We start from the raw sequence: 22,620 nt of genomic DNA on the forward strand, positions 1-22,620 counted from the left end.
TCAGATTTTGTAGTCAGTAAGTCCCACTTTTCTTACCACCTCAAATGGTCCCTGCCACTGGGCCAGTAATTTTGACTCTGAACATTGAGCAAATAGCAGTATCTGGTCACTGGTCTACGTTCTTGTAGACCTATCACTTTGTTATAGGCCTTTTCTTGGTTTTGTTGGGCTTTCAATAAGTTTTCTTTTGCAAAGTCCTCGTAAGCCTTTCTCGTAACTGAAGTATGTATTGCATCATATTTATTGTCTCTCGTCCTTCTTTCTCCCATGCTTCTTGGAGGAAGTCTCAAATCACCTGAGGCTGTCTCCCATATAACAGTTTGAATGAGGAGAATTCTGTGGATGCCTGCAGAACCTCTCTGACACCAAATAGCAGTGATGGGAGTCACTGGTCCCAGTGACAAGGATCTGATTATACAAATTCCTTCATCTCTTTCAGCATCCGACTGAACCATTCAACTAATCCATCTGTCTGGGGGAGGAGGGGAAAATAGATGTTCTTAAAGAGTCTTAACCTTTAACAGAGCACACAGCTCTTTCATCAAGCATAACACAAAATTAGTTCCCTCACTGGTTAGGATCTCTTTCTGTACCCCGGTCAGGTCAACAGCTTCATAAGCTCGTCCATGATGCTTGCTACATTCATAGAGAGGAGGGGGATGGCTTTGGGCTATTGGGTCGTGTAGTCCAGAACCACCTGGATATGCTGATACCCTGTTATGTTTTTCTCCAGCGTCCCCAGTAGGTCCATCACTATTCTTTCAAAAGGTACCCCCCACTGTAGGTAGCAAGTTGAGGAGAGTTTTTGGGGTCCTCTTGAGTCCTGCCAATTGACACTCGGGGTATGACATGCAGTAGTCCTTGATCTTTGTGTGCATTACTGGCCAATAGAACCTATTAATTACCTGTTCATAACCCCAAGTGCCCCCTGCATGGGATTAAGTGGGTGAGTCATAATAGAATCGTAGAATATTAGGGTTGGAAGAGACCTCAGAAGACATCTAGTCCAATCACCTGCTCAAAGCAGGACCAACACCAATTAAGTCATCCCAGCCAGAGCTTTGTCAAGCTGGGCCTAAAAAACCTCTAAGGATGGAGATTCCATCACCTCCCTAGGTAACCCATTCCGGTGCTTCACCACCCTCCTAGTGAAATAGGTTTCCTAATATCCAACCTAGATCTCCCCTACTGCAACTTGAGACCATTGCTTCTTGTTCTGTTATCTGCCACCACTGAGAACAGCCTAGCGCCATCCTCTTTGGAACCCCCCTTCAGGTAGTTGAAGGCTGCTATCAAATCCCCCCTCACTCTTCTCTTCTGCAGACTAAATAACCCCAGTTCCCTCAGCCTCTCCTTGTAAGTCATGTGCTCCAACCTCCTAATCATTTTCGTTGCTCTCCGCTGGACTCTCTCCAATTTGTCCACATCCTTTCTGTACTCGGGGGGACCAAAACTGGACGCAATACTCCAGGTGTGGCCTCACCAGGGCTGAATAGAGGCGAATAATCACTTCCCTCAATCTTCTGGCAATGCTTCTACTAATACAGCCCAATATGCCATTAGCCTTCTTGACAACAAGGGCACACTGCTGACTCATATCCAGCTTCTTGTCCACTGTAATCCCCAGGTCCCTTTCTGCAGAACTACTGCTTAGCCAGTCGGTCCCCAGCCTGTAGTGGTGCATGGGAATCTTCCTTCCTAAATGCAGGACTCTGCACTTGTCCGTGTTGAACCTCATCAGATTTCTTTTGGCCCAATCCTCCACTTTGTCTAGGTCACTCTGGACCCTATCCCTACTCTCCAGCGTATCTACCTCTCCCCCCAACTTAGTGTCATCTGCAAACTTGCTGAGGGTTCAATTCATCCCATCATCCAGATCATTAATAAAGATGTTGAGCAAAACACTTCTCTTTGATATCTTCTTGGTACAAGGAACCGTACTTTTGTCTCTTTAGTTCAATGGTCCCTCTCCAGGCAATATAACTGTTCCCCACCTAAGTTCAAAGTGGGGCCATTGCTTTAGCAGCTGAGGGTCCACTATATCCTTAGCTATTGCCACTTGATCAGAAGCTTGTCTTAGTGTCTGATCATCTCTCTGTTCCCTTATGAAATCTGCCTCTCTGATTGGAGCTCTCCAATCAATGGGTGTGGGTTCTGAGTAGTCTTTGGGGAAGGGGCAGGGCCTCTCACCTGGTGGGAGGTCCCTTTCCTGGGGTCCTCTGTTTCATCCAATCACATCAGTTCCTTTGGCCTCCAGGAGCAGGGTGGTCCCCACAAGTAGGTGATTGTTCCACTCTTTTAAAATTTCCATAAGTATTTCCCTCTCTGCCCAGGATTACAGGGTAGAAACTAGTCTTACGAAGAGGTTCCCCGTATATTTCTTTCAAAAAATCAGACTTGGTGGGATGGGGTCATATATCTCCGTGTACACACTGGACAAAGACAGTTTGTCCAGGGGAGCCCTCCTTGCTCATCAGCTGACCTCTGATCAAAGTCTGGCTGAACCCTAAGTCAACTAGCCCACGCTTCTCTACTCCCTTGACCTTCACTGGAACAATTATTTTAGATGGGCCTCATTTTTAGGCCCTAATGTCAGCTGTCTAAGATTGTCCATAGTCATATTCCATAAAGGGAGAGTCGTAGCAGAAGTGACCTTGTTGCCCACATGGAAAAACTGCTTTCCCCAGTGGGGGTGGTTTAGAATTGAGAATAGAATAGAATATCAGGGTTGGAAGGGACCTCAGGAGGTCATCTAGTCCAACCCCCTGCTCAAAGCAGGACCAATCCCCAGACAGATTTTTGCCCCGATCCCTAAATGGCCCCCTCAAGGATTGAACTCACAACCCTGGGTTTTGCAGGCCAATGCTCAAACCACTGAGCGGTTCGTCACCAGGGGGGAGTTTTATCTTCAGAGTTCACACCTTCTGTGGGTTTAGATATTCTTCAGGTTTCCATTCCTGGTTGAGCCATGGTCCTGTGGCCTTGCTGTACTCTCTGGCCATTGGTAACACTATGTCCGAGCAACAGATCCAGTCAGGCCGGCCTCCTTATCTAGCCTATGCCTTGGAATGGGCTAGTCCCCTAATCCCAGCATAACTACTCCTCAGTGTCTCAGAAGGGGAGTAGTGGGGGCAAAAGTCATATCTGGCTTCAAGACTAAGCTTGATACGTTTATGGAGGGGATGGTATGATGGGATAGCCTAATTTTGGCAATTAATTGATATTTGATTATTAGCAGGTAAATATGCCCAATGGTCTGTGACGGGATGTTAGATGGGGTCGATCTGAGTTACTACGGAGAATTCTTTCCTAGGTGCTGGCTGGTGAGTCTTGCCCACATGCTCAGAGTTTAACTGATCGCCATATTTGGTGTCGGGAAGGAATTTTCCTCCAGGGCAGATTGGCAGAGGCCCTGGAGGTTTTTTACCTTCCTCTGCACCATGGGGCACGGGTCACTTGCTGGAGGATTCTCTGCACCTTGAGGTCTTTAAACCATGATTTGAGGACTTCAGTAACTCGGTATAGGTTAGGGATTTGTTACAGGAGTGGGTGGGTGAGGTTCTGTGGCCTGCATTGTGCAGGAGGTCAGACTAGATGATCATAATGGTCCCTTCTGACCTTAAAGTCTATGAGAAGTGGGTCTGGTGGCAACTATTTAATTGTCGATTAAATTTCAACTTTGGCCAAAGTCTCAGATTAACGCTTCAACCCCGAGTCATTCCCCCCCAGCTGGGAGGATCTGTGTAAACTGTTCTATTGCCACCCACGCTGGCACCTGTATCCCAGCTCATATCTCAGGTTGGAGTGAGCAGCAGCTGTGTTCCTTGAGTGTCTGGGCTACCACCTGGAGCCAGTCCCCTGATGAATATTTCTCTCAGTGGGAATGACTATGTGTAACAGGGTTCACTCACCATTGTGGTGCCTCCTGTTGGCTGTCTTGGGAATTAGCTCTGCGTGTTAGTGTGCCCTCTTCAGGTGATCCCTCACTGCTGTCTCTCCTGCTCTAGGACCAACATCTCTCCAGGGACTGCATCATCCTCTTCAGCAACATAGCCCTCCGGCCATGCCACACACTGTGCTCCTCCCTTCTGGGGGACTTGCAGTCCACTATTTGGCCACTTCCCTTAGTGACTACTGCAGTGTTTGGCCACTTCCTTGTTGCCCCAGCATCCTCTTTGCCCTTGCCTCAGGTCCTCAGCCTGCAAAACCCGAGCAGCCAGCCAGGAGCTGTCTCCCACTTCCCTGGTTCCTGCCAACAGCACTGCTCTGTCCAGGGTGCTGCCAGTTCTCTCATCCCTCCAGGGCCACAGTCCTTCCTGGGCTCCCAGCAGAGAACTGCCTTCCTCTGCCCTGCAGCTCCCTATTTATATGGAGCTACTTCTCTCTCTCTTCTCTCCCTCCCTTTAACAGAGCCTGCCCATGTTCTCCACCAGTTGTAAACGAAACACTCAGCACCAGTGCTGCCTAGTGGTCAGGCAGGGGTGCAGCAGGTTGTCCTCCTCCCTGATGCTCCCCTTTTCAGTTACAATTCTGTCTTTTGGGGTCTGTCCCTTCTTTTGTGGCTCAGCCCCACTGGCTGGGTTACATGTTCCAGGCCATCCATTTTGGGATATCCCAAAAGAAAGTCCAATCACAGAGAATTCTTTCAGCACCCGGAGGGCTTCAGGGCTTTCACCAGAGTTCAGGAACTGTGAGTCTGGCCCTTGAACAGTCAGGGTCTTGCCTAGCTGGATTCTCCACCCAGGTAAGGGCTCCTATTGTTGTCACGTCTTGTGGAGTTTGTAGGGGAGCCTGAGCCCATCCTTTCCACCAGGCTCTGATCCAGAGCCTAATGGTAGGCAGCTAAGTTCTGCACCTTGGGGTGCTAAGCAGTTGCCTGCCAGGATCACTTTCTACCTAAGTCCCCTTTTCCCCCACAGGGTAAATTAAAGAATCACAAATAAAGTTTCTGACCTTCACAATCAATCACCAGTCTCTCCTTTGCATGCTTTATCAGGTCTGTGTTGCAGGTCTCAGGCAATGAGAGCTTCTGGGCTGTATTTCCCCAGAGCTCAGAGCAGAGGGTCTGTTCCCTTCCACTGCCTGCCTCCTCTCAGCAGCTCTGCTTCCCATTTTAATCTCCACCTCCAGTTAGCGCAGGCTTTCCTGATGGGGCAGGGCAGGGCCACCTGGGCCCAGAAGTACTCTTTAACCCCTTGTTGTCCAGTGTGGGGTTTGTATCACCATCACAGGCAGATGCTCAACATGGAAAATTTTAACCCAAGTAGTTAAAGTTTTGCAAGGTATAAGTAACAGAAAACAGGATCCTATAATGGGAAGTGTCAGGCAACGTGAATAATAGGCAGTGCTACCTGCACTACCTCTAATTCCCCTTAGGAAAACACCATCAACATCAAACTAGTTTCTGTAATTTATTTAAATAATCTTTTACCACATTGCTCTGGCTGGCAAGGAGAATGAAGTGAGAAGCATTTTCATGCTGTCAAATGTACGAATATCTGATAAGTTTATCAATAATTCTGGATTTTCTGGGTACTATTTGTTGTTTCTAATAATTACCCAATGTTCTAGTGAGGCACTTTATCCTTAAATCACTGATATATACTCTCACCTTTAACTGCAGCTTAATAACATTCTTTTTTGGAAATTGTTATCACTATCAGATCTTTCAGAGCATTAGTCGCCTCTTAATGCATAGGAATTTATGCTGTTCCATGGTGAAATTCTTATGAAGTTATAGAAGAAGGATTTCTAGTGAGGGAATCTGTTAGGGACTGATTCTGTTCCCTTTATTTGCAATGAATATGTCTCACTCCACAAGTAACCCCACTGAAATCTGTGGCACTGCACATGAAATAAGGTACTGCTCATTGCGACATGGAGGGTGGCAGAACTGGCCCCTTAATGAGAAGCCTGGTTGCAGTTGCTGACAAGATTTCAAAGGGCTAGACTGTGGCCAGCATCTACATGGACACAAAGTGGTGAAGTCAGGATTAAGAGAACTCTCCTTTGCACAATCCAGTCACCCACCAAGCAGAAGGGCTGCTCCCCTCTAGGAACTGTTCTTCCAAAAGTGTGTGGGAGAAATGTGGGGGTGATGTCAGAGGCATAGCTCCACTGGCTGGCTGTGCTGAGGAGAGTATGCTGCATGCCTCACAAGGGGAGTTTCAGATTATTTCCCCATGCAAGAGGCGCACTCAGTGACGCTACCTGCCTCTTTGAGCCATAATGCTCCCTGGTGCTTACCCTGGGGCAGTGCAGCTCTGTACCTCTCACAATGTAAGGCTGTGGTTGGCTAAAAGCCACAATTTAGCCCAAAAGAATTTAGTCCTACCATGGATTAGGCCACATATATAATAGTCTAATAAAGGATGGATTTGGTTGTTTCTCAGACAAAAAATATGTTTTTCCTTCTCCCTTGTCACTAAGAAATCACAGAAGCAGCAGCAATGGGGGTTTTGGGGTTGTGAGTTTTTTAAAGTTTTCATGATGTCACTTTGTCTCTTCCCTGCCTCCATTCCCACCCAAACTGCAGAACTCAACCTGGAAGGGAATTATCTGCGTCGCCTGCCTGAAGAGATGAGAACCCTGTTACATCTGAAGGTCATCAACCTGTCCAGGAACAAGTTTCGACACTTTCCTGAGCAGTTGACTACCTTGAAGGCTCTTGAAACCATCAACCTTGAAGAGAATGAGATTACAGGTAACCTAACAGGAGAGTGTGTGAGAATTAAGTGCCTTTATGTTAGATAACAATAGACTAGCTGACAGCTCATGGACAGCATTTTGTTTTGTAATAGTTTTCCTCATGTTTTTTATTAAGAGAGTTTGAATCAGAACAGGATTTTGTTTCTTAAATAATTATCTGCTACCTACTCCAGCAGTTTGTCTGGCATCAAGTCACAGGTCTCATTTTGTTTCATCATAATCATCTCCAAAGCAACCAAATGTCACGCCACATACAGAGGATTATGGGCCAAATACAGACACAGTAAAAGCACATGCATCTATTGAAATTAGACACGGAGCTGTCCCGGCTTATATTATGTTTGAGCTAGTTAAGGTAACTGGCTCTATGCATAAGCAACAGAAGCAGATGAAAGCTTAATAACAAAGATCTGATTTACTGGCAGAGGACTTTGTGATAAATGACAAAGATATCACTACAACTCACAGCGACTCCTTTTAAAGCTGGACAGTTCAACTGAATGGAATGGTATAACTTAGAGTTATCAGTTTAATACTATTCTGTTTCATATTTATTGTGTGTACCAGCACTTCTAAGTCTAAAGGCTTTCAGCATTAAAGAGTTCATAGTAGGCCAAAATTTGATGTACCATTTTTGTTTTCTTTGTAGCAATGGTTCTCAACATTTTCCCTACTGCATGATCCCATGCTACATCAGAAAAAATGTTGGGACACCTTCTCCAGCTACAGAGAAAAGGAGGGTGTAGAAGGCAATGGAAACTACTGACTTTCAAGTTGCTTAAGAAACGTCCTATTTTTTTAAGTGTTAACGTAAGGGTGGTTGAACAAGCTGTTAAATTTATTAAAATAAATCAGCATTGTGGAATGTACCTTACAACAGCTTTGACAGTTTGATTTCCAGTACTATCAAACGGCAAAGTAATTTTTCCCCTCAAACTGCCTATCCTGCTGGGAAATATCATTTAACGGCAGTCCTCACATAACTCTTGTATGTACATAATTCAGCCTAGAACATTTCTCTTTTCACTTAACAACCTTTTCCTTTTTTGCCAAATCCTTCTTTGTTTCACCTGCATTTCTCACCTCCTTCCACAAGTGGCTCCACTGAGATTTTTAGGTTTAGATTTTCAAAGCCACTTAAGGGACACGGATAGCCAATTCCTAATTGGTATCCAAATCCCCTAGGCAGCTTTGAAAAACGTCATCTTAATGTCTTTCCTCCCTTTTCGTTTTGCCACAGTGTTCTGAAGATTTCCCTATTTTCTGTCAGCCCTGGAATGGGGAGATAGGATTTTCTCCCTCACTGTCCCTTTTGACAAGGAGTGACTTTGATGAGTTCTGGAGCAAGCCACTGCCGGCCCCTCTGTTGGAGTGAAAGTTGCTATAACTTGAGGTCTTCGAGGTAGAATAAAATGGGGAAACTGATGGCTCTGTGAGCCCTCCAGAGAATGACTGGACTCCCTCTACGAAGTGTCTGGTGATGCTCTGCATTAAAGGGCATTATGTAAGAGCAGATTCTGTTATATATTGTCTCTCTGACTCCTCACAGCACATTAAACTTATATAGTAATAAATACTGAGCCATGATGGAGAAATAAAGAAATTAATTAACTAAGTAGACAAGGTGCATGAGGTAATATCTTCTATTGGACCAATTTCTGCTGGTGAGAGAGACAAGCGTTCAAGCTTACGGAGAGCTCTTCTTCAGGTCAAATTAACTAGGTGGCATTTGTAACTGATTAAAAACACTTGTAGCCCTGAGGAGTGGTCCTGTGCTCCACACTTCACCTATCAAAGAGCTATAACTTCAAGGATCTTCTGCTGAAGTAAATTACCCCAGTTACATGTTGCTAAATGAATCTGTGCCTTTAAACATGCCAGACTTCATTTTCACATATGCGCAGTCTCCCAGCTTCAATGCCTTTTTGTGCTCAATTGTGCTAAATGTTCTCCAATTACAATCTCTGCAGCCAGATAAGGAGAAGCATTGAGAAGCTCCAATTGTCCTATCATCTCTGGGTCTAATAAGAATGTGGAGTCTCTGGGAAGAGGAACAGGGAGCAACTCAGTTTAGTGATCTCTCAGCAGTGCAGCTAATCATGTGATGTGCAGTTTCTTAAAGCTTTTCTTTCTTTCTGGCAAGCCCTAGCGTCCTGTGATAACTCACTATATTAGATGAACATCCAACCTGGCCAGGGAGCCAGTAAGTTCAATTGTTTTCAGACAATCGGCTTTTTCTGCCTTGAAATCTTCACAAGTAAGCAGCCTAGATAGGATACCTTACAATAAGTGCAAGGGATGCTAGAAACCTGCCATTTCACTGAGCCTGTCTGTAACAAAATTAATCAGTAGGTTTCTGTTAGGACATGTGCTCTATGCAAGGCAGTTAAGATGGATAGCGAAAATTACAGTTTATGCTTTGTTTCCCCCCATGTTTTGCACGTGGTTTATTTTAATTGGATTTTAGCTTTGACCCAATAAAATCCTTTGCTGGTCGCTCCGGTAAGGTAGCACAGAGCAAGAGAGACTGGGTAAAAGATAATACCCTTTTCATTTGATCACACTAGACAAAACCTCTCTGGGAAGGAAGGATCAATTGTACACTATAAGGCACTGATAATTGGCCCAGTTAGAGTATTTAGGCTGCTGGCCAGACAGTAAGCCAATTAAAAGCTTCCCCTGATACATAAATAGCTGCTAAAGAGAAGCATGTTTTGAAAGGGGATGGTGGGAGACAATGTCTGAAATTACTTATAAGAAAGAAAGGCAAGAGAATAACTCCTTCCTCCTCCCCCTCCTACCAATTATAGGAGGGAAAAAGATCATTGCAGAGGTTTTTTTCCTTGTTGCTTGTTTGACTCAGATTCAGAGTGTGATAATGGTGCCAAGTTCTGAATCCCTTCAGAGTTATTTTCCACACTTCTCACATCAGAAATTCATTTTTTCATGTGAGCTTTCTTATATGTACGTACTCTGCTGCAATAATACAAGAAGAAATAGCAGAAGTCTATTTTTTTTAAAGAAAATTGTATATGGTTTGAGTAATGTTTTTGGCAGTATGAGATTTGTTGTGTGAAAACACAATTTAAAAGAAGGTTGGAAACCTATTCAACTTTAACTAAGAGTTCTGGTTTATTTCACTATGCTTTAAGTTAGCTGGCACACCAGAAAACTAAGGGTTTGTGTAGAGGGAAGGTTTTGTTGTTTTTTCACATTAAACTGCCTTGTGTCCAAATGATACATTTTTTTTTAATTATCATAGAATCATAGAATATCAGGGTTGGAAGGGACCTCAGGAGGTCATCTAGTTCAACCCCCTGCTCAAAGCAGGACCAATTCCCAACTAAATCATCCCAGCCATGGCTTTGTCAAGCCGGGCCTTAAAAACCTCCAAAGAAGAAGACTCCACCACCTCCCTAGGTAACGCATTCCAGTGCTTCACCACCCTCCTAGTGAAAAAGTTTTTCTTAATATCCAACCTAGACCTCCCGCACTGCAACTTGAGACCATTGCTCCTTGTTCCGTCATCTGCCACCACTGAGAACAGCCGAGCTCCATCCTCTTTGGAACCCCCCCCCTCAGGTAGTTGAAAGCAGCTATTAAATCCCCCCTCATTCTTCTCTTCTGGAGACTAAACAATCCCAGTTCCCTCAGCCTCTCCTCATAAGTCATGTGCTGCAGCCCCCTAATAATTTTTGTTGCCCTCCGCTGGACTCTTTCCAATTTTTCCACATCCTTCTTGTAGTTTGGGGCCCAAAACTGGACACAGTATTCCAGATGAGGCCTCACCAATGTCGAATAAAGGGGAACAATCACGTTCCTCGATCTGCTGGCAATGCCCCTACTTATACAGCCCCAAATGCCGTTAGCCTTCTTGGCAACAAGAGCACACTGTTGACTCATATCCAGCTTCTCGTCCACTGTACCCCAGGTCCTTTTCTGCAGAACTGCTACCCAGCCATTCGGTCCCTGGTCTGTAACAGAGGATGGGATTCTTCCATCCTAAGTGCAGGACTCTGCACTTGTCCTTGTTGAACCTCATCAGGTTTTTTTTGGCCCAATCCTCTAATTTTTCTAGGTCCCTCTGTATCCCATCCCTACCCTCTAGTGTATCTATCATGCCTCCCAGTTTAGTGTCATCTGCAAACTTGCTGAGAGTGCAGTCTACACCATCCTCCAGATCATTAATAAAGATATTAAACAAAACCGGCCCCAGGACCGACCCTTGGGGCACTCCGCTTGAAACTGGCTGCCAACTAGACATGGAGCCATTGATCACTACCCGTTGAGCCCGACGATCTAGCCAGCTTTCTATCCACCTTACAGTCCATTCATCCAGCCCATACTTCTTTAACTTGGCGGCAAGAATACTGTGGGAGACCGTATCAAAAGCTTTGCTAAAGTCAAGGAATAACACATCCACTGCTTTCCCCTCATCCACAGAGCCAGTTATCTCATCATAGAAGGCAATTAGGTTAGTCAGGCACGACTTGCCCTTGGTGAATCCATGCTGACTGTTCCTGATCACTTTCCTCTCCTCTAAGTGTTTCATAATTGATTCCTTGAGGACCTGCTCCATGATTTTTCCAGGGACTGAGGTGAGGCTGACTGGCCTGTAGTTCCTCGGATCCTCTTTCTTCCCTTTTTTAAAGATGGGCACTACATTAGCCTTTTTCCAGTCATCCGGGACCTCCCCCGATCGCCATGAGTTTTCAAAAATAATGGCTAATGGCTCTGCAATCTCATCCGCCAACTCCTTTAGCACCCTCGGATGCAGCACATCTGGCCCCATGGACTTGTGCACGTCCATTTTTTCTAAATAGTCCCGAACCACTTCTTTCTCCACAGAGGGCTGGTCACCTTCTCCCCATACTGTGCTGCTCAGTGCAGTAGTCTGGGAGCTGACCTTGTTCTTGAAGACAGAGGCAAAAAAATCATTGAGTACATTAGCTTTTTCCACATCCTCGGTCACTAGGTTGCCTCCCTCATTCAGTAAGGGGCCCACTGTTTCCTTGACTTTCTTCTTGTTGCTAACATACCTGAAGAAACCCTTCTTGTTACTCTTAACATCTCTTGCTAGCTGCAACTCCAAGTGTGATTTGGCCTTCCTGATTTCACTCCTGCATGCCTGAGCAATATTTTTATACTCCTCGCTGGTCATTTGTCCAATCTTCCACTTCTTGTAAGCTTCTCTTTTGCGTTTAAGATCAGCAAGAATTTCACTGTTTAGCCAAGCTGGTCGCCTGCCATATTTACTATTCTTTCTACACATCGGGATGGTTTGTTCCTGCAACCGCAATAAGGATTCTTTAAAATACAGCCAGCTCTCCTGGACCCCTTTGCCCTTCATGTTATTCTCCCAGGGGATCCTGCCCATCTGTTCCCTGAGGGAGTCAAAGTCTGCTTTTCTGAAGTCCAGGGTCCGTATTCTACTGCTCTCCTTTCTTCCTTGTGTCAGGATCCTGAACTCGACCATCTAATGGTCACTGCCTCCCAGGTTCCCATCCACTTTTGCTTCCCCTACTAATTCTTCCCTGTTTGTGAGCAGCAGGTCAAGAAAAGCTCTGCCCCTAGTTGGTTCCTCCAGCACTTGCACCAGGAAATTGTCCCCTACACTTTCCAAAAACTTCCTGGATTGTCTGTGCAGTGCTGTATTGCTCTCCCAGCAGATATCAGGGTGATTAAAGTCTCCCATGAGAACCAGGGCCTGCGATCTAGCAACTTCTGCTAGTTGCCAGAAGAAAGCCTCGTCCACCTCATCCCCCTGGTCTGGTGGTCTATAGCAGACTCCGACCACGACATCACCCTTGGACAGCACCAATTATCTGGTGACTGTCTGTGAATTGGATAGTCTGCTATGGAAGCGGATTAAATCCATTTTGAGCTGAGTTAGTCTAGAAAAAAGCTTTGCGTGGATGCATTTGTATTTCAGATTAACTTTTTCACTTCTGGCAGTCCTCTGACTGCTATCTCGCACCCCGTTGTCTCACAGCTGGATTGACCTGTCTGTTTACCTGTATGCCTTCTGTTGCTCTGGGGCCCTATTGACTGGATATTATCTCCCCATTTAAATGCTGGGCATGCACCTAGGTATCCCGCATTTGTGAGTACATGTTCCTGAAGTCAGATATCCTTCTCAGCATTATAACAGCCATATCTCATGTTTCTGCATGGAGCCATGCAGAGATCTTGAATCCCCTTGAGATCTGGGAAGAGGAGACCAGGGCTGGCTCCAGTGTTTTTGCCGCTTCAAAGGGGGGAGGGGGGAGGGGAAGGAAAAGAAAAAGCTGTTCGTTCTTTGGCAGCAATTCGATGGCAGATCCTTCCCTCGGAGAGAGTCAGAGGGGACCTGCTGCCGAAAAGCCAGACGTGCCGCCCCTCTCCGTTGGCTGCCTCAAGCACCTGCTTGCTGCGCTGGTGCCTGGAGCTGGCCCTGGAGAGACAGTCCAATCCTGCCTTAAAAGCACCCACTAGAATGCCAAGATATAACAGGGTATATCAAAGCTGCTGACAGAGATGGGTCACTCCCCAGACAAGTTGCAGTGGTGCAGCAAAGGAAAGGCGCTCTGGCAGAATTGTAAAAAAAACAAGGACAGCACCAAGACCACTGGCAATACTGCAAGTTCCTGCCCCTACTATTGTGAGCTGGACTGGATTATGGCCAAGGAGGCTACTACCAAACCCAAGTATTTCCTGGAGAGCATCGATTGCATCCAAGAGGTCGTGGCCCTTGAGCCCCAACAGGATTCAAGGATGGAGGAGATTCCCAGAAAGTCAGGATGTCTTCTCTATGCAAGAGCCTGAGGGGGAGAGAATGTTGGGGGTTGGTCCCAGAACCGAGGCAAACACCCAGCATGAGAATGCTGGGGAGAAGACCTCTCCTGCCAGTATTACATGCTTTGCTGCAGTACAACTGCATAGGGGAGTAGAAACAACTTTTGTTCTGGGGACCCCAATGCCACTGTCGACTTGGACAGATGTGAACTGGGAGCCTCTCTGAGCCTTCTTGGCTTTTATTTCTCCATGCCCACCCTTCCACATGCTCAAAATGGTTCCCACTGCAGAGAATTTAATCTTCACTGATGTTATTTCTCTGAAATATGAAATCCCACAGGTATCAGCCAAACTGCCACCCCCACACCCAATTTCCTGTGCTGCTTAGCATTCTTTCTCTCTCTCTCTCTCTCTCTCTCTCCCCTGGATGACCAATGCTCCCCGCTGCCCCCTCTTCCCCATCCCATCCCATCCACACTCAAGCTAGCAGCACCATAGGGGTTAAAAATCAAATACATTGTTGTGCAGACATGTTTATTGAAACAGCAGCTACTGGCAGAGAAAAGGTAATACACATATTTTGCTTCACAGTTTGAGCAATTCCCTGAGCTGTTAGCTACCTTAGCATTTAGGAAGTATATTTCCCAAAGTGAGACATTTCAAAATGCATCATGATTATAAAGCGTTCATGGATATTTTCAGTCAGACTCTCAGGGCTTGTCTACACTTGAAACGCTACAGCAGCACAGCTGTTTCAATATGGATTTCAATATAGATGGTCACTACAGCAATGTGAGGGATTCTCCCATCGGCAGGGTTGGCTCCAGGCACCAGGCAACCAAGCACGTGCTTGGGGCGGCTCCTGGTAAGGGGCAGCCAATCTTGGGGTGGTGGGGGGCAGTGCGGCTCAGCGGGGGGGGGTTCCCGCGGCGCTCCGCGGGGAGGGGTTCGGCGGTACTCGGCGGGGGGGGGGGGGTTCGGCGGCGCGGCGCTCCGCGGGGAGGGGTTCAGCAGCGCGGCACTCCGCGGGGGGTGTTTGGCGGCGCGGTGCTCCACAGGGGGTGGGCTTCAGCAGTGCAGCGCTCCGCGGGGGGCAGAGGTGTTTGGTGGGGGTTTCGGCGGCGCGGCGCTCGGCGGGGGTTTCAGCGGCGCTCACGGGGGCGGGGGGTGTTCGGCAGTGCGGCGGGGGGGGCGGGGGCTGTTCGGCAGCACGGCGCTCGGCGGGGTTTTCGGTGGGGGGTGTTCGGCAGCGCTCCGCGCGGGGGGGTTCAGCAGCGCAGCGCTCGGTGGGGGGCAGGCGGTGTTCAGCGGCACGGCACTCGGCAGGGGGGTTTCAGCGGCACAGCACTCGGTGGGGGGGGGGGGGTGTTACAGCGGGGCGGCACTTTTTTTTGCTGCTTGGGGCAGCAAAAATGTTTGAGCCGGCCCTGCCCATCGGCGTAGTTAGATCAATGGAAAAATTCTGCCATCGACCGAGAGCAGTCTACGCTGGGGTTAGGATGACTTAACTGCATCACTCAGTGGTGTGGATTTTTCACACCCTTTAGCCACATAGCTGGGTCAATCTAACTTTTGAGTGTTGGCCTGGCCTCAGCACTGTTAATCTCTTGGGTTCACAACAATCCCTGCAAAAATCTATTTATTTTGCAGTGCACTTTGTGCTGATCTATAGATGTCATTAAAAAAAATTAAGATAAAGGTATTGCTGCATTTAGACACAAATGATGCAAGGCAATGTAGCCTTCTTGGGGCCTTGTGTATAAACAGGGTAGTCCTTCCACTCCTACAGACTGGTCTGGGGGGACCATTCTGGTGAATAGCAGCACTGCATATCTTGCTGGTCTGCCCATTGGCTTTCTCTGCCTTTTGGCAATATGCCTCAGGGGTAACATCCTCCAAAGTACAGATGGTCTTCAGAGATGCATGTGCAATTATGAACCTGACCGCTGCCACCCCTGCCGACCTTATCCACCCACTCTCCCCAGGGCCCCAGCCCACTACTGGCTTGCACAGGTGCACATGCCATTACTAACTAACCCTCTGCTTCACTCAGCCCCACTACCTTCCTAGTCCACCACCAACCATGGATTGGTACAGGGGTTCTATACAAAGTGGAAGTAAGGTGGAAAACATCTTATCTCCAAGCTTAGGGACCTCATGTCTGCAGTCCAGAAGAGGGATAAGAAAACAGATGGAGGGAAGGTCTCCTTAATGAAGGAGAAGAACAGAGAATTGACAAGGAAGAGCTTGGAAAAGGATAGGGGTATGAAGAAACAGATGCTGGAGTTGATGCAGAATAATCATATTATGGTTGATGCATCGGGTACCATAGGCTGGGAACTGGTCTGACACTGGGACAATTGTGGGATTACACCCCAGAAAAGGTAAAGGCATACATGAGACCCAACATCTGAAGAGGGGAACTCAGAGAGGCTAGAAGAGGGAACAGAGATGCAGCTAGTGCAGCAATCGTGACACCCTCCTCCGCCCTCCCAACTATCCTCTTTCCCCCATTGCTTGTTACACTCATGTGTTGCATCTTGTTGTTTCAAACTAGATTATAAACTCTTCAGGGCAGGGATTTGTGTCTTCCTGTGTTTTGCACAGTGCCTAGCAAAATGGGCCCGTTCTGGGCCTTAGGGTGTGAATGCACCACAAACAGTTAGTGGCTAAGTGTTTGTACAGCACTTAGAACATGTAAAATATAATGTTATTGTGTGATATGGGCAAATATCCACCAGGGAATGGGTTGAAATCTTGGACTTTTTCAGTGTAAACCTAAAATAGATACAAATGCAGATCATACCAAACTGAAAGGGTTACACATTACCCTGCAGCAGCTGTCGCCCAGACTCCTTAAAAAAATTATAATGTGTCTTCCTGTCCAAATGTCATTACATTTCAGACTTAAGACTAATCCATAGTTAAGTAGAAAGAGTTTGTGTATAGCTATACTGGCAAACAATCCTAGTGGAGATCCAGCTTATACCAGCAAACAAGTTCCCTAAACAAAATAAGCTGTAGCAGCAAAAGGATTTTTCTGACATTAGGGCCTTTGCTGCCATAGCTATGTTGGTTAGATGTATGGTTTTTTCATACTCTGAACCGACATAGCTATGCTGGCAAAACTTGAAAGTGTAGACCAGATCTGAGCAAAAAAATTATACCAGCAAAAGCACTTTGATGCCAGTTTAACTTCATCTGTGGTAGGGCTTTTGCTGGTATATAAACATCATAACAAAATCAGACCCTGACCAACATTGCTATACCAGCAAAAGTTTCTAGTGTTAACCTGGGGCTCTACTGTCTAGCTGAGATGGAGTACTCAGCAATGGGGGAGAAATCTTTATAGGCTGAATGAAGGAGTGAGTCTACCACTTTTCTCAGTGTAGAACAGGGGTAGGCAACCTATGGCACGTGTGCTGAAGGCGGCATGCGAGCTGATTTTCAGTGGCACTCACACTGCCCGGGTCCCGGCCACCGGTCTGGGGGTCTTTGTATTTTAATTTAATTTTAAATGAAGTTTCTTAAACATTTTAAAAACCTTATTTACTTTACTTATATACAACAATAGTTTAATTATATATTGTAGACTTATAGAAAGAGACCTTCTAAAAATGTTAAAATGTATTACTGGCATGCGAAACCTTGAATTACAGTGAATAAATGAAGACTCGGCACACCGCTTCTGAAAGGTTGCTGACCCCTGGTGTAGAATATGGACCTATTCATGTTTCCAGTTAAATTTAACTAATGGTGCACCCTGTACTCTAAGAATGTTTGAGTCCCTTCTGCTGCTGCAAAGAATTATCACTGACAGCAGCATTGTCATGAAACATGTCAAACATAGATCAAAGGACGTAAGAAGCCTTAGCTTTTCATTGCTCGCTTTGTTGGTTTGGTATTTGTTTTTCAAACACTTGGAAGGGTCTTTTGTAATTAGCTAATCCATACAAATGCAGAAGGTGAGAGAGATGTGAAAGTGCCTTTGGTTCATTGGAGTTGAGTGAATCAGCTGCCTATATAATGCATGGTTAAACCCTACAGTGATTTGCAGAAGTGCATCAAGCTAAAGCTTCATCACTTGACAGGTCTTGCTTTCCCTGGGGTCTTGGCATTCTTTTAATCTGAAAGAAATCTCAGGAACACAAGGAATGTTTCTTAGATAAAATATTCTGCTTCTTTTCGTTTCATACAGTGTCAGGTTCCTTCCTTTTTCAAATTCCCTGGATTCTGAGTTAAAATGGAATTGGAAACATTCTTTAGTGTTAGTAAAAAACACATTGCTTATTATCTGGTGATACTTGCATAGATTAAGTCTACATGGTTCAAAAAAAGTCCACACCAGACCATGATGAGGGATTGGTTAGTACTGACTTGGAGAGAAAGAAACCACCCTACTGAATCACCCGCTCCACTTCCTACAGCTTGTATCCAGAGTTCTCCAACCCAAGCAGTGATCCTACTTAAGACAAATATTGATCCTGCCTAGGGTGACCAGATGTCCTGATTTTATATGGACAGTCCCGATTTTTGGATCTTTTTCTTATATAGGCTCCTATTACCTCCCACCCCTGTCCTGATTTTTCACATTTACTGTCTGGTCAACCTAATTCTGCCCTTCCCCCATCCAGGGAAGAGAAAACATTCAAACTGGCATTCAAGCTGGTCATTAAATTGCCAAGCCTTCATGTTCTGTCTCTTGTCAATGGACACTGGCAGGACACTAGCCCACCAAAAGAACTGTGATCAGCCTTACTCTGTTTTGAAACAGAGGCACATGCATACATGTAATGATTTACTCCCACTCTCCTGCTCTCTGGAATGCTGCAAACAGGATTTTCATAAGTCTGGGTATACTGCCTGCTGATCACAAATCACAGGACAGATTGCTGCTGTTGGGGAAAAGGTGGTTTGAGTGGAGTGACTCCTAATTTAAACCAGCAGAACCTGGCCCTTTATTTGTCTGAACAAATGGAAAAATAAGACTTGATTCTGCTCTCATTTGCACTGGTGTAAATCAGAATTAGGAGTCACTTCATGAAGCCAGTGTAGTTAAACTGGTGTCATTTTGGTGTAGGTGAGAGGAGTCAAGCCAGTGATGGCAAAAGGACAGATTTGTATGAAATAGTATCCTTGGTGTTACTTTGAAATAATGATCACTGAACATTGCTACTTTCCTTGTGTATATTCTGAACCACAGACGGAATAAATACTGTGCATCCAACTTACACTTACTGTGAATGACAAAATTTAATTGCACTTGAATATTTTTGCTTGTCATACAACAAATGTTGGACTTGAGAAAATGAAAGGAGAAAGAATAGGATTATACTAGTCTGTGGTGTGACAAAGTCAGGCTGGACGGCTGCAAGAGGGTGGTCCTATTGGGTTCTGGGAAGTGGGCAGGCTTGTGCCTGCCCGCAGCTAAAGGCTCCTCCCCCAGCCTAAGGGGAGGAGCTACTGAGCCTGGAACTCAAATAAGTATAAGGGACAACAAAAAAGAAAGCAAGGACAGGTGTGAGGGTCAAAGGGTCAGAAGTAGGGAACCTGAAGGGGACACTGAGCAGAGAACCCCGGACAGCACCCACTGCTCCTCAAATGGTGTGTTAGCCCTAGAATGGTAATGGCCATTTTGCCTACAAGCTGAGAAGGGTTTACCTCAGGTCAATTAGGGACACCTGAGTCCAATTAAGGGCTGACTGAGACCTTTTAAAACCCCCTCCTCTGGGGGGAGGGAGGAGAAACAAGCTGCTGCATGGCTAGTGGCAGTAGGGAGATAGGCCTCTCCAGGATGAGAGGCTGCCCCCTCTCCTCATAGGGGAAACAACTAAAATTGAATGCCTGTTTAAAGAAAGGACTAATATCCTGGGGCCAACAGCAGAACACCCCCTGCCCAGTGAGGGGGTATCCCCTTTTGGTTTTGTGTTTGTAAATTTGTTTCCTTTCTTCTTAGGCTTGCACTGAGGCCTTGAAAATACTGATATGTAAACACAGAGGGGAAAGAGAAACACTGTCTAGAAGGGGGCTGATTTACCCCAGGCCTCTCTACCACCGGAGGAGGAAGTGCTAAGTCCAGTGAGATGGAGGAGGTTCATTACAACGCATAGATACAAGCTTAATACTTGGCAAGTTAATAAGAGGGCAGCCAGCAGATGCAAACAGAGAAAGGGAGGGAGCGAGGGGAAAGGATGAGGGCAATGGACTCAAGGAAATTGTTCCAATGCTAAATAGTTATGAAAGGAGAATCAGAACCATGTTTTTTTAACTCTTGAGAATATGGTCCTGATTCAGCAAACCACTTGGGCATGTGCTTAACTTTAAGTCAGTGAAACTAATCATATGCTTAAAATTAAGCATGTGTAAGTGCCTTGCCAAATCAGTGTGTGTTCTCCTTTAAAACATAAAACAGTAATGTAAATAGGATGTCTAACTGTTAACCTAGAAGGAGATTGGAAATTGTTTGATTTTATTAGTGTTTTTTTTTTGTTTTTGCATTGTTTTGTAGAACTGGGTGATAAAAGTCTTATAAATCAGAGTTACCTTTTTATAAGGTGGATTATACTTTGTGTCTGAGTCCCCAACTGCATGGGATAACATCTTATAAAGAAGATCTCTGAGACCTAGCCACTTTACTTTTGCCTGATGTTCAAGACATTCTGTTACAAAGAAGTCAATGGAGTGTTTCATTTGATGCTTTTTCTGACGTGTTGCTAACAGGTTTATATTTCCAATTTTACAACTCATCTTCCAGTAGTAGAGTAATCAAGAGTCCAGCATTGAGCATATTATCCAGGGTGCCAGCTAGTCAGATTTTTAGAAGAAAATGTCATGAGCAAATAAGTGCTGCCTGCTTGCAGACGGTGATAAAAGCCTTTTACATAAATAGGTCAGGAATTCAAGTTTCCATAGAAAAGCAGAACTTTCCAGGATTAGATTTGTTATTTATTATGACAGTACAAGGTTCCACACAAAAAGTCTCACTCTTATAGCAGACATTGAATGTATAGTCTATTTATAGCAACAGCAGGGCCACAGGGCATAGAGCAGTTGTGTCTCTCTGCAGTTTCAGTGCTGCCTCAGTTCAGACCATCTTTGCAGCCATAAGAGTTAGAAATTTACTTTTTTTTTTATTAAATAAAAGTTTAAAATCTGCAGAAGCTACTAGAGAAGGGCTGGTATGGCTATTACTACAAGGGGGCTTAATCTGACCCCGATCCTGATGCTTCAGGATACAAACCACCTGTGATAGCCTAGAGTTAAGAAGAAACTTCTCAGATAGGGAGGTTATTATTTAATTGGCTGTCAGGGAGGCTTTATATTATTCTCTGAATCATCTAGTATCATCTGTTGGGGACAGAATAAATGGACTATTGATGTGATTAGTTTGGCAGTTCCCTCTGCTCTGCAAAAATAGAGACCTTCATACCAAGAGCTGTCATTCCAGCCCCTTTAACCAAGCATTTATTTCAGTGTCATTGCACATAATTAAGGAAGTGTTCATCACTCGACTTTGTAGCTAACTTCAAACTGTCACTGCATTTACTGACTGAATCGTTGCTCTGCCACTCAGGAAAAGCCTTTTATTTTTGCAGGGCATAAAATGAAGTGAACAGACTGATTCTGGCAGGTTATTTTCCTAGAGGATTAACCCAATGAAATGGATTCAGTGCAAAAATTAATAAAAGGAGGAATCTTACAGCATGTACTGGGCTGCAGTGCCTCTTTAGCAACTAGACACTCGTGGCTGGCCCATGCCAGCCGACTCGGGCTCCTTAAGCTTGGGCTGCAGGGCTGTTTGATTGCTGTGTATACTTCCGGGCTCAAGCCTGAGCTCTGGAACCCTCCTATCTTGCAGTGTCCTAGAACCTGGGCTCCAGCCTGAGCCCGGAAGTCTACACAGCAATCAATCAGTCCCACAGTCCGGGCCCCGCTAGTTGAAGTCGACTGGCATGGGCCAGCCATGGTATCTAGTTGCTATGTAGACATACTCTTAGAGAGTAGGGCTTAGCTGCCCCAAGCTATGGCTTGAGCTGCCCTAGTTTCTATTTTGGTTCAAGTTCCTAAACGTGAAAGGTGGTTGTAGCTGTGGCAGTCCCATAATATTAGAGAGACAAGGTAGGTGAGTGAGGTAATATCTTTTATTGGACCAACTTCTGTTGGTGAGAGAGACAAGCTTTCAAGCTACAGAGAGCTCTTCCTCAGGTCTGGGAAAGGAAGAGCTCTGTGTAGCTCGAAAACTTGTCTCTCTCACCAACAGAAGTTGGCCCAGTAAAAGATATTCCAGTACCTCACCCACCTTCTCTCTAAACATGGAAGGATCAGTCATCAGAAATAATGCCAACATTTATTGCCCTTTTGGTTTAGAGGCATATTAATTTGCTATTTGAAGACTTATTGTACTTTGAACATGATGAAACTGCCTCATTAATATAAACGGTTATGATATGAGTTGGCCATGAGGTGTGGGCTAGCTTTGCTTCACCTATCTTGCCCTAGATTCTATATGGCATATGGTGTGGTATGGAGTACTACTGCATATTTCTACTGTCATTCCTCCATGATGTGTATTAACATTAATGTTAAGAAACCTCTGAAAAAGTGACAGTGATATTTTAGTCTCTTCAGTGTGCCTCTCTAAAAAACTATGAATATTCTATTGGGTAAACATGGACAAATGCAATCATTAGACTTGTAAAATCTTTCAAACAAAACTAAAAGGGGAGAGGGGAGAGACCACATGTCTTCACTGACATAACCAGATCTAGTAAAACAAATGTTTAATGTTACAAAGTGAAGCACTAGGAATCATAACAAACTGAACAAAAGTGACAACCATCAAATTACATGCAGATAAAAGGGCAATTATTTTTCAGAGTGAATTTTTAAAGAATTAAGTCTGACATATCACAGAAGACATGAGTCACATGATGAGGTGAATATCAGGAGCAGTCAACATTTTTAGGTGTTTATCTGGGATCAACTGATAAGAGAACCTTATTTTCAAAGCTGTCAGTTAGGATCCATATTTGATTAGAAGTGTCAGGTATGTACCATAGTTGCCGGTAAAAGTCTGACACATTAGATAAAGCTTTGCTTTTAATTACTAAAGCCGGGGAAGAATTTCTCTTCCAGATT

General features: G+C 45.2%; 1 protein-coding gene across 13 annotated transcripts in view; it reads left to right on the forward strand.

The window, feature by feature from the left end:
- LRRC20 (leucine rich repeat containing 20) overlaps positions 1-22,620 on the forward strand; it is a 189,343-nt gene that overhangs the window by 101,943 nt on the left and 64,780 nt on the right. For 12 of the 13 annotated variants that reach the window (XM_042856881.2, XM_042856877.2, XM_005281859.4 and 9 more), the window contains one exon: positions 6,536-6,703. In XM_042856881.2, coding sequence (XP_042712815.2) covers positions 6,536-6,703 — 168 coding nt within the window. Of the gene's footprint in view, positions 1-6,535; positions 6,704-7,357; positions 9,936-22,620 lie in introns of those variants that run through there. The other variant, XM_024108648.3, reaches the window with a different exon arrangement.

This window comes from Chrysemys picta, chromosome 7, assembly GCF_011386835.1.
Source record: "Chrysemys picta bellii isolate R12L10 chromosome 7, ASM1138683v2, whole genome shotgun sequence".
In the NCBI taxonomy this organism is placed as follows: Eukaryota; Metazoa; Chordata; order Testudines; family Emydidae; genus Chrysemys; species Chrysemys picta.